Below are 12,418 nucleotides of genomic sequence, written 5' to 3' on the forward strand. Positions count from 1 at the left end.
AAAATCCCGTTTTCCTTAATTTTTCTTTTGTTTTCCCGGCGCTTTTGAAAACCACTGGGAAATTTTGACCTCCCCAATGCACCAACGATATTCACTTTCCCATCGAACGAGATACTGAAGTCGAAAATCGAAGCATTATTTCGACTACTTATCGTGTACACAGACACAAAAATAAAAAAAAAATAAAAAAAAAAAAAAAAAAAATAAAAAAAAATAAAAAAAAAAACACACATCATTGTAAAATCAATACATTCATCGTTTCACTCAGAATCTAAAATACATTTACACAGTTTATTTTTATAGTCATTTTAAGTACAAATTTGGACGAAATTACATATTAAAAACCTAAAATAACTATTTTAGTTATTTTGTTGTGATTGTATAATATTATTTTTGGGTATACTTGAAACTTCTAAAGTATACTATTATATATCTATGATAGCATCACGGTTTGTTGTTGATGTATTACGTGTTATAAGTACCTAATAGATATTATGATATGATTAATTTGGAATTTATTATAGGTCAATTTTTTTTAAATACAATAGACTATAATATAATATTAGGTATGTCTTATACCTAGACTGACATACCGTCTCCGCTCAGAATCGTTTTTCTTACACAATGATATTATATCATTGAATTCAAATTTAATACCATCCATTATACAGTGACCCACTTGTAACCTACTGTACAGCAGAGCGAAATCCACTTACCCATCTTTTTACTTTTTAATACAAGGTTCTTGGGAAGTCTTTTTTATAGCGATTTAAAAATACATAAATAGGAGCTGGTATTCAGTTGCAGATTAGATAAATATTTTTTTTATCTAGATAAAGATAAAGATAATGCAATTCAAATGTATCTAGATAGAGATAAAAGATAACTTAACTCATATTTATCTAGATAAAAAATGATACAATTATTTTTTAATTGGTTATAAATTTTGTTATATTTTAGTTGGGCACTAGGAACATAATAATAATAATGATATAAAGAAAAATAATTACATTATTAATTATAAACCATAAACTTTGTTTGAGAATCTGTAAAAATATTTAAAAATTTAGTACAATTTCGCGATTTTTATCAATAAAAATGTATCTAGATGAATTTATTTAGCTTAGTAAAAATATTATGTAAGATGAACGTTTAAATACCTTGTAACTATTTATCTAGATAAGATAAAAGATGAACAAATAATTATCTAGATATTCATTTAGATAAGTCCAAACACTGCTGGTATGTTTGTTTCCGGCTTGTAAAAAAACAAGTTAGTAACAAATTTGTAACAAATTATTGATGTATGATTTGACTGATTTTAGGTTGTAGTACTAAACAATGGACATCAATTTGACCCCTTGATTCAGACGATCACTATTTTCACTAGAAATTAAACGTGCGTTTTTAAGACATAATATATTTCATAATCAATAATTATATTAAATTGTAATATCGTTGTAAAATCAGTGGTCCGCTTAACATTAATATTATCATTTGAAAAAAATTAATTCGTGACAATCCGTGTAATCACACTGCCCAGTGCATGTACACCGAATTCTGTGTACGATTTAACTGTTTAACTTTTAAGTCCCAATATGAACATTATAGGATTAGGGAAAATTAAATTTTTTTTATTACAATTAGATCCGTAACTCGTGCAAGCTTCGATATTAATGAAAACAATAATTTATTATATCGGTATTACACATGATCGATATCCACGGGTACATAGGCGCAAATAGCGTTTGATATTTGGGGGGGCTAATAGGGCCTTACTTTGACAATATTATATAAGCTCAATACAAAATGTAGGAAATGTTTGGGAGGCTATGGACATTTTTGGGGGGCTTAGTCCCTTAAGTCCCCCCCCTATTTGCGCCTAAGTACAAAAAAAAATAGAAAAACATGTAAAATAATTTACATAACACGAGGGCTAATAATATTATGAAATAATCATGTACATATTTTGTATGATAATAATTAAACAAATTGTGTTGTATTCGAGGTACTTAGATAATAATAAAATCAGAATATATAGACATTATTATTTAATTATAATCCAGAATGTAAGCATAATATTAGAATATAGAACTACAATAATATAAGTAATTTGAAAAATGGTGCATTTGCAAGCCTTTCAAAGACATTGTAAGAAAATTAATTAACAAATAAGCTAGAAGTTATATGTTTATTTATATAATATTATTGCCTAAACATTATCTATATAATAAATTATTTAATTATTAGATTGTTGATTGGAAATAAAATTGAAAACATTGAGACTGGGGTTTTTAATAACTACAGTAAATTATTTTATAAAGTATTTTTATAAAATACCAATTTTTTAACAAAAATAGATTTATTATATATATAAAAATAATGTGTATACAGATTTTTTTTATCAGGTATAGATTTTTTATTAAATACAGATTTTTTACAAACGTAGATTTAATATTGATTTTTTAGCAAAAATTGATTTTATAGATTTTTTTATCATATATAGATTTATTATATATAAATATAATATATATACAGATTTTTTTTTCGAATTTGATATGTTTGATCAAGTATAGACTATTATTAAACTCAGATTTTTAACAAACGTAGATTTAACATTGATTTTTTATCAAAAATTGATTTAATACAGATTTTTTTATCAAATAGATTTTTATTAAATTTACAATTTTTCTATTAAATATAGATATTTTAATATGATTTTTTTTTTGTTTTATTGTTGTAATATGGGTTTTTTTTTTATCGAATAAAGATTTTTTATTAAATATAATTGTTATTATTTTTTTTTTATTTATATTCAGATGTTTTTGTTTTTTAGTTTTGTTTTATTAAATCAAGATTTTTTATTGAATACAGGCTTCGAATTTTTTTTAAAATTATAAATTAGAGTTATTGTTTATTTTTAGTTTTTAAATGTTTATGTTAAATGTAATATTCTAAGAACCCTTCACACTAGTGGCGAAATCATTTTAAAGTTACTAAACTTAGAAACTTTAGAATTACGTAGAAATATATCTTACAACACCTATCTCCAAATAGCTGAATAACGAGATTGATGATTTCAGTGTCCCACATGACCAGGGATGTCATTTTTATCTTGAAGAAAAAAATAGTGTAGAACAAGGCATAACCATAGGCGTTTAATGGTGGAATTCTATGAAGCCCCCGGAAATTTGTTTAGTCCCCTGTATAAAAGTTTACTGTTTTATATGTCCATATTATGTGAGAATTGAAAACATTTTCTATTATTAAAGCGAATAAAAATATTGCTTAGTAATTCTATGACTAGGTTCCAAATCTATCGTTACTTCATATTGAAGGGACTTAGCTAATATTATTAATCCTGAAGATGTTCCTAACATATTTGCCCAAAAAAATAGGCGTTTAAACCTTAAATTATAGTAATAAATTCAAATTTAAAATGTTTTTTTTAAATATTTAATTCAAATACAAAATATGTATTTGATAACACTATGATGTATGGTACCTATATTATTTATTTGTATTTTAATTTAAAATGGGCTTCTTTAATCCTTTTTATATTTTTATTAGTTTTAATTTTTTTATACCGGACATTGTATATACCGGATATTATTTACAAATTGTGAAAACTAATTTGCAAATATTTACAAATTATTTGCAAAATTATATCATAACTTTCAAATGAATCGGTCATGTTTGGGGGGGGGGGGGCGACTTCACGCACGTCTATATCCTACTAGATATCCGCAGGTACGTAAGTAAAAAAAAAATAAAAAAACAAGTAAAATAATTTACATAACTCAAGGCCAATAATATTATGAAATAATCATATATTTTGTATGATAATTATTGAAAAAACCTGTATTGTATTCCAGGGACTTGAGCTAAAATAAAATCAGGGATATCAAGCCGAAATTATTTACCCATCTTACAGAGTTAAAGACCTTATGAGTTACAATATACCTAATATAAACACTTTTAAATACATAGACATTATTAATTAATTATAATCCAGAATTTAAACATATTTTCAGAGGGTCGTACGACTGTAAAATAAGTAATTTGAAAAATGGTGCATTTGCAAGACTTTCAAAGCTTCAGACATTGTAAGAATATTAATTAACAAATAAGCTAATGGTTATATGTTTATTTATATAATATTATCACCTATACATTATCTATATAAAAAATTATTTAATTATTAGATCATTGATTGGAAATACAATTGAAAACATCGAGACTGGGGTTTTTAATAACTTAACGAGTTTGGAGAATTTATTCTTGAGTTCCAACCAAATTCATAAGCTCGATTTTGTACAATTTAAGGGATTAACAAGCCTGAATATACTGTAAGTATTAAACACATTTTCCATGTGATCGTATTGTATAGCCGAATGAAAATTACATTTTATATTTTATAAATAGGGATTTAAGCCACAATATTGTAATAGGAAAAATAAAAGATCGAATAGTGGGATGGTGGAGATTTTGGGTGAGACGTGTGTACTATTATATTAAATACGGTGTGACAGACCGACGTGTATATGTGTGTGTATATGCACGATAAGAAATATTCCACCTGGGATATTCGATTCACTTTTAAAACTTTTAAGTCCCAAAATGAACATTATAAGATTAGGGAAAATACATTTTTTTATGATAATTATAGCCGTAACTCGTGCAAGCTTCGATATTAATGAAAACAATAATTATATCGGTATTACACATGATCGATATCCATATATCTATATGTTGGTACATGATTACAAAAAAAAAATAGAAAAACGAGTAAAATAATTTACATAACACGAGGGCCAATAATATTATGACATAATCATATATTTTGTATAATAATAATTAAACAAACTGTATTGTATTCCAGGGACTTGAGCTATAATAAAATCAGGGATATCAAACCAAAATTATTTACCCATCTTACAGAGTTAAAAACCTTATGAGTTATAATATACATAATGTAAACACTTTTAAATACATAGACATTATTAATTAATTATAATCCAGAATGTAAACATATTTTCAGAACGTTGGACAACAATGAAATAAGTAATTTGAGAAATGGTGCATTTGCAAACCTTTCGAAGCTTCAGTCATTGTAAGAATATTAATTAACAAATAAGCTAATGGTTATATGAATATTTATATAATATTATCACCTATACATTATCTATAATAGATTACTTAATTATTAGATCATTGATTGGAAATACAATTGAAAACATCGAGACTGAGGTTTTTAATAACTTAACGAGTTTGTTGTCCTTATCCTTGAAACAGAACAAAATCCATAAGCTCGATTTGGAAATGTTTAAGGGACTTATAAAACTGGATACACTGTAAGTATTAAACACTTTTTTCATGTGATCGTATTGTATAGCTGAGTGAAAATTACATTTTATATTTTATAAATAGGGATTTGAACCAGAATCTGATAAGAAACATTGCACCTGGAACATTCGATTCATTAACGTCGTTGAGTGTTTTGTAAGTCAGCATAATCTGCCTAAAATATTTATATTATTAATATATTATAAAAATTGTTATACTTTCATTTCTTGAATTATATATTTGTCTAAACAAAACATTAATGATTCCTACAATATCCTACTAGATATTCGCAGGTACCTAAGTACAAAAAAAATAGAAAAATAAGTAAAATAATTTATATTACACAACTACACAAGGCCAATAATATTATGATTTGTATGATAATTATTAAAAAAAACTGTATTGTATTCCAGGGACTTGAGCTATAATAAAATCCGGAATATCAAACCAAAATCATTTACCCATCTTACAGATAAATAAACCTTATGAGTTATAATATGCCTAATATAAACACTTTTAAATACATAGACGTTATTAATTAATTATAATCCAGAATTTAAACATATTTTCAGAACGTTGAGCGGAAATAAAATAAGTAATTTGAGAAATGGTGCATTTGCAAACCTTTCGAATCTTCAGACATTGTAAGAATATTAATTAACAAATAAGCTAATGGTTATATGTTTATTTAAATAATATTATCACCTATACATTATCTATATAATAAATTATTTAATTATTAGAGTTTTGAGTGGAAATGAGATGGAAAACATCGAGTCTGGGGTTTTTAATAACTTAACGAGTTTGAAATACTTATTCTTGGGCTACAACAAAATTCATAAGCTCGATTTGGTAATGTTTAAGGGACTAACAAGACTGAATTTACTGTAAGTATTAAACACATTTTTCATGTGATCGTATTGTATAGCCGAGTGAAAATTACATTTTATACTTTATAAACAGGGATTTATGCTACAATATGATAAGAAATATTCCACCTGGGATATTCGATCCATTAACGTCGTTGAGTCTTTTGTAAGTCAGCATAAACTGCCTAAGATATTTATATTATTAATATATTATAAAAATTGTTATACTTTCATTTTTGCAATTGTATATTTGTCTAAACAAAACATCAATGTTTCTACTACAGAAAACTTCAACATAACCCGTTGACGTGCGATTGCAATATTCTGTTGTTTGTAAACGCGCTGAAGAAAAATTTCCCCCAACTAGATGTTTTCGGGGAGTACAATCCGTCGTGCCATTTTCCAGTAGAAATGCGCGAAAAATCGTTGAAAGAATTAACCGAAAACGATTTTCATTGTAGTGAGTAATGATTTAAATTAAATATAAGACATAAAATATATAACATAATAATATTATATGCTATAATCTACATAGTATATTGTCTACAACAGTGCTGTACCTAAATGGTTACTATTGTTTGACAGATATTGTCGGGAATGAATTGATTTATTTAATAATGTAGCGATTTTTACTTATGTATAATATATTATATTGTTTTCCATACAGCGCCTCCGGATGTAACCGTGGTACCAGAGAACAAGACGGTGTCGGTAGGTGAAGAGTTACAACTCTCGTGCAAAGCCGTAGGAGACCCGGAACCTTTGATAACGTGGGCCAAAGACGACATTTATCTAGAACTTGGCCAAAGAGTTCAGGTAAGATTATTTTAAGGTATACGGTAATTGATCTTTCGGGCAACCCAGTTAAAAATCAGGTTATATATTATAATCGTGCACTGTTGTTAAAAAATGTTCTATTAATTATTTACTTTATATTCATTGCATTAAATCAAACGTTTTAGGAATAATTTTCCCAATAACTTTGCATCCCTAAATAATTCCTATCTTATGCAACTATACTCCTGCTCCTAAACCCATATAGAATCTAGGACTAAATCAAACCCCCAAAATCTCGCTCGATGTGTTTAAATTTTAAAAACAAAATTGCTTAGCACTAATAATAATTTTTAGATTCTGAGCAAATTTCTGTTTTTTTTGTGTGTGTGTGTGTCATTACCTTTAAGGATAGTAAAACTGCTTAGATTTCCTTCAACAGTATCTTTTCCTGCTAGGAAAGTGAATCTAGTTGTTACTTTGAGGGGATCAAAGGTAAAAATACGTAAAATTCACGTGGATGTGCACATTATTTTTAATTAGATATTCATAAATATTTCCTTTTAAATCTAAGATTTGAAAATATAATACAAGATTCCTTAGAAGTTTGTCGACCTTTATCAAAAAAAAAAATTAAAAATAGCAGTTAAAATTTTATAAAATGTTCAACTTTTATATCTAAGAATTGAGAATTTCGAACAAGGTTCCAAAGGTAAATAGGTTATTGTATTATATGTAGGGCTCGGATTTATATGTATATATATTTATATAACCAAAGTATGTATTTATACAATAAAAATATGTACCTACATAAATATATGTGTTAAAGAATTCAAAATATGTATTATCGAAAAAATAAAATAATAATTAATAATATAATAAAATGTAATAAAAAAATGCATATTTATCTAATTGTATTAAATACAAACATAAGTTCACATTCATTTTTAAATTTTCGAATTCAAAAGATCGCTGATATTGTCATAAAATCTTAATGATAATTAATAATAAAATAAAATGTAATAAAAAATGCATATTTATCTATAGTTATCTAATTATCTTGATTACAATTAATAATAACCTGATCTTTTAAATTTTCGAATTAAAAAGATCGTTGATATAATATATAGTCATGATAACATTTCAATTATTCTAAATCTGAAGAAAAGACATTAAAACAGTATCATTGTAAAAATATGTGAGAAACACTTGAATAATTGTGAAATATGCAAAAACATGTATTTATGACAAAATATGTAAAAATATGTAAAATCAAATATAGCTCGTTTTATCAAAAATATTGTGAAACAAACTTATCACTTGCCGAAATTAGTTTATCAAGTCGCAGGGAAAATATGTATTTACATATAAATCCGAGCCCTAATTTATGGTATTATGTCAAATTTAATACAATCTCTTACAGTGGCCCACTTCTAACCTACTGCTCTTTATAATATAAAAATCGAGTGTTTTTGTTTATACGACAACGGCACACCATGCTTCCTAAAAATGTCGATCAAAGATTTTTACTTTTTAATACAAGGTTCCAAGAAAGTCGTTCTTATAGCGATTTAAAAATATCAGAAATACATAAATATTCAAAATGTTTTTCATTATTTGAACTTGAAATGTTGACATTCGTTATCAAGTCAATTGAGTAGTTAAATAAAGTTAAAAATGTATAAACAATGTTTATTAAACATTCAATAATTCAAAATTAACTTTGAAATTTACATATTATGCATATCCATTATCATAATTTCAATAAAATATAATATATACCTATTATGAACATCACTCGTTACCTATTGGCTATTAACAATATAATTACAGCAGAGCTACTTCCCCGGTTCTTTTTTTTATTACGTATTTAACCTATTTTCAGTACTTAGTTGACATTTATCATTAATTTTACTTTTTAATATTTAGTGAAATATATTTCAAATTATTGTAGTGTCGATTATAACATTAATCCATAGTATAAATACTGACTGCAGGTATTTCAAAATAATACATTGATTATATCTAAAGTGGAAAGAACGGATGGCGGTCAATATAAGTGCGTGGCGTCCAATTATCTTGGACGAAAATCTTTTGAGGCGATGGTTAACGTAAACGGTAATATCATGTATATCACTATTATAGTCGCATATCATTATTATATCATCATACGAGTTCTAAATCTGGTGTGACATTGAAATTCCAAAAATCAGAATTTCAATAATGCATCCTTAGTTAATCACTCTTTGCATGATATACAAATAAAATAAACCTATAGTTATAACCAGACGCGGAATTAGAACAAAAACTATAACATTATTGATTTATTATTGTTATGATGACGCTACACCACGCTTGTTGTCTCCGTTTTACGAATGAAAACCAGTGTTTGGAAAGAACGTCGTTCATGAACGCACGTTCACGCGTTTACGTTCATTTTTAGTGAACGATACGTGAATGTCACTCGTTTTATTAAAATAGAACGTGAACGTGAACGACGTTTATATTTTTAATGAACTTGATCGATTTTTAGGACGTTCAATTTATTTACCCTTTAATAAATATATTTATAAAATATACTAATTAATTATATTATATTATATAAGTCTAAATGGTATTTTTATTTTTGGCTTAAGTTGTATATGTTTATAGGCTTTTAAATTAAAGGCTCGGTCAAACAGAATTCGGGCTGCCTGCGCGGGCACTGTAAAATAATAGAAAGACCGCTTGCCCGCCGCGGTCCGCATACCCGTGGTAAACCATGGTGGATGAAGAGTCCGCGGGTGCAAAAAGTCCGGGTACAAAAAGTTCGGAATGAAAAAAGTTGTACAAAAAGTCCGGATTCATTTTTTGATTGCTGGACAAAAAGTCACCCTCTGTTTGACTGAGCCTTTACAGCAGGTAAATGATTCATAAAAAAAATGTATATAAAATAAATAAACGACCCAATGAATGCGTTCATTTTTTGAAAGAACGTGAACGTGAACGCGTTCGTTTGAAAAAAAACACGAACGTGAACGTGAACGAGTTCATTTTTTTAGTGAACGTTCCGAACACTGATGAAAACATAGCAAAAACTATTTTGCGCGCGAAAGTACCGAGAAGGTTACAGTCATAACTAAGAAAATAAATTTTCACCACATAAAAAACGAACATTGTCTGTGAAATTCTATTTTGACTTTTTCGATATCCAAACTACAAAAAAGTTATTAAGTTTGAAAAACACAAAAATAATGGATTTTGAAACAATATCAAAGTTTTTCGTTTAAGTGATATTAAAAAAATAAAAACGATATTTCGCAGATAATTTTCTGAACTATATTGTATATCTATATCAATTTAGAATCTTGACTATCACTACAATTTGTAGTAATTTTAATTTTACATTTGATACAACAGAATAACTAATCTATACAAAATAGACACGTAAGAAAACAAAAAAATATAACATTTACTCACTTAATATATTATATAATTTTTTTAAAATAACTAATTAAATAATATGTATTATTTAATTTAGATTTGGCGGAAAATGATTATAATACAATGATTGGAGTAATACCATTTTTTATTTTTATTATTATTATTATACTTGTGATTTGTGTATTTTATACAATCTTTTATCGTTATGTTAGTGCCTCACTTATTGTGTAAAATGCAATATTGTAAAATATAAAATTAAGTAACCAGAACTTGTAGAACTACAATATATAGTTTAATATATTTTATTACTTCGCTGTACAATCGACTGTTTTTAATTTATACAATAATTTCTAGTGAAATACGATAGTTTTAAAGACACTGTACAACATCACTCCTTTCAAACCTGGCAAAACTGCGACTATTGCTGCATTAAGTTACCTTAAATCTATCATACTTTATTAAATGTAATTCTTTAAATTGTAATTATTACTAGTTTTAGTGTATTAGTGTGTACTGTGTTATTACTGTTATTTTGTTTCGATAATTTATATACTTGTTGAGAAATTATATACTACACTATTGTGTAATATATGAAGCTAAATACAATCATTCAATGTATTATAGTAGTTTTGTCCTATTCATTTATTTATAATAATTAAACGGATGGAGTCCTTATATAATATGATTTAAATTACACCAATAAGATATTACAATATTGATAATAAAATAGGTACACAAAGAGAAATATACAAAAATTAATATATATAAATTATTATGAATAATAATTATAAAATTATTAAGATGATTAATAAAATATAATAAATTAAGTTACTGTAAGATAATAGAATAATAAACTTAACTAGATAAAATCCAAAGAATAACTTTTACCTGCAATCATTAATAGATTTGCGGGACAATTTAAGATATAATTTTTGTCAGAATGAACAAGATAAAAAAGCTCAAGATTTCTGGTGTTAAAGGTATTAATTTTTAAATTAATTAAATTAAGAAAATCAGGGCAATCAATCAAGCCAGAAATAAATTTATAGAGAAATTTTGAATGTAACTGTAATCGTCTAGTTTTAAGCGGACTAAGATTTAAATAATTTAATAAAATACTATAATATGAACCATGCGGTGGCCTATATATATTACATTTAAAAGACATAAATCATACAAAATTGTTTTGTACAGATTCAATATTATCATTTTGTTTAGATGTATTGTTTATCCAAATTAGTGGACAATATTTAAGATTCAAACGAACTGAAGAATAGTATAGAATTTTTAAATTTTTAAATCTATAAATTAGGTGTTTTAGTATGGATTACATTATTGATTATATGTCGTACATTACCACAGACAGAAAAACGTGCATGTTATTCGTAATCGTTGTCTATTTATAATAATCGATCACAATATTATTTCGTTTTACTTTTTAATGGTCATAATATTGTTATACTTTCACTTTGCAAAGTATTTGACCAAATCCGAATATTGTTGTAAATCTAGGTTTAAGTATCTTCTCAACAAATTTAAAAAATACCAATCAAAAGAAAAAGAAAGTAAAAGACTAATCAAGTAATTAAATGTCCCAAAATAGTCAATTTTTTTATTTTAAAATAAACTAATATATTAGTTTTGTATATTCTAAAATACATAATCCTACAGCAGGTACATAAACCTTTTTTTAACATGGGAGTATGGTACCTACGTACTACGTAAGTAATAAGTTATTAAATGTATAATACCGGATCCATACTGGACGAAAAACAAAACATAATTCATAAATTCATCTTTTCCCAACACAGACGGGGGCTGGTTTAAACTATAAATTGTTTTTAAAAACAGAAACAAAATAAAAACCAGCCTCTGTGTGTTGACCCGGAAGAAAATAATACAATGAGTATGTACAGAATAATCATCGATCTATTTTTATACAGTTATATGCAGTGTTCGGATTGGATAAGTATTTTTTTATCTAGATAAAAAAAAGATACAATTAT

The 12,418-nt window shown here is 26.1% G+C and overlaps 1 protein-coding gene across 1 annotated transcript; it reads left to right on the top strand.

The window, feature by feature from the left end:
• The first annotated feature begins 3,996 nt into the window (after positions 1–3,996).
• Positions 3,997–11,035, top strand: LOC100570095 (peroxidasin homolog). The gene is made up of 12 exons (XM_029492639.1): positions 3,997–4,106; positions 4,206–4,349; positions 5,042–5,113; positions 5,211–5,354; positions 5,431–5,502; positions 5,919–5,990; positions 6,090–6,233; positions 6,310–6,381; positions 6,500–6,675; positions 6,883–7,031; positions 8,987–9,107; positions 10,767–11,035. Exons 4-12 carry the CDS (start codon positions 5,323–5,325, stop codon positions 10,853–10,855), a joined length of 927 nt encoding a protein of 308 aa, XP_029348499.1. The 5' UTR covers positions 3,997–4,106; positions 4,206–4,349; positions 5,042–5,113; positions 5,211–5,322; the 3' UTR covers positions 10,856–11,035.
• Positions 11,036–12,418: the final 1,383 nt, after the last annotated feature.

The sequence above is a fragment of the Acyrthosiphon pisum genome, chromosome X (genome assembly GCF_005508785.2).
Source record: "Acyrthosiphon pisum isolate AL4f chromosome X, pea_aphid_22Mar2018_4r6ur, whole genome shotgun sequence".
NCBI lineage: Eukaryota > Metazoa > Arthropoda > Insecta > Hemiptera > Aphididae > Acyrthosiphon > Acyrthosiphon pisum.

Excerpts from the sequence above, each read along its gene's own strand:
- LOC100570095 (XM_029492639.1), top strand. The coding sequence starts at position 5,323 with ATGTTTAAGGGACTTATAAAACTGGATACACT. Across the intron at positions 6,234-6,309 it reads CTAACAAGACTGAATTTACT|GGATTTATGCTACAATATGA; the intron begins GTAAGTATTAAA and ends CTTTATAAACAG. Across the intron at positions 7,032-8,986 it reads AACTTGGCCAAAGAGTTCAG|GTATTTCAAAATAATACATT; the intron begins GTAAGATTATTT and ends TACTGACTGCAG.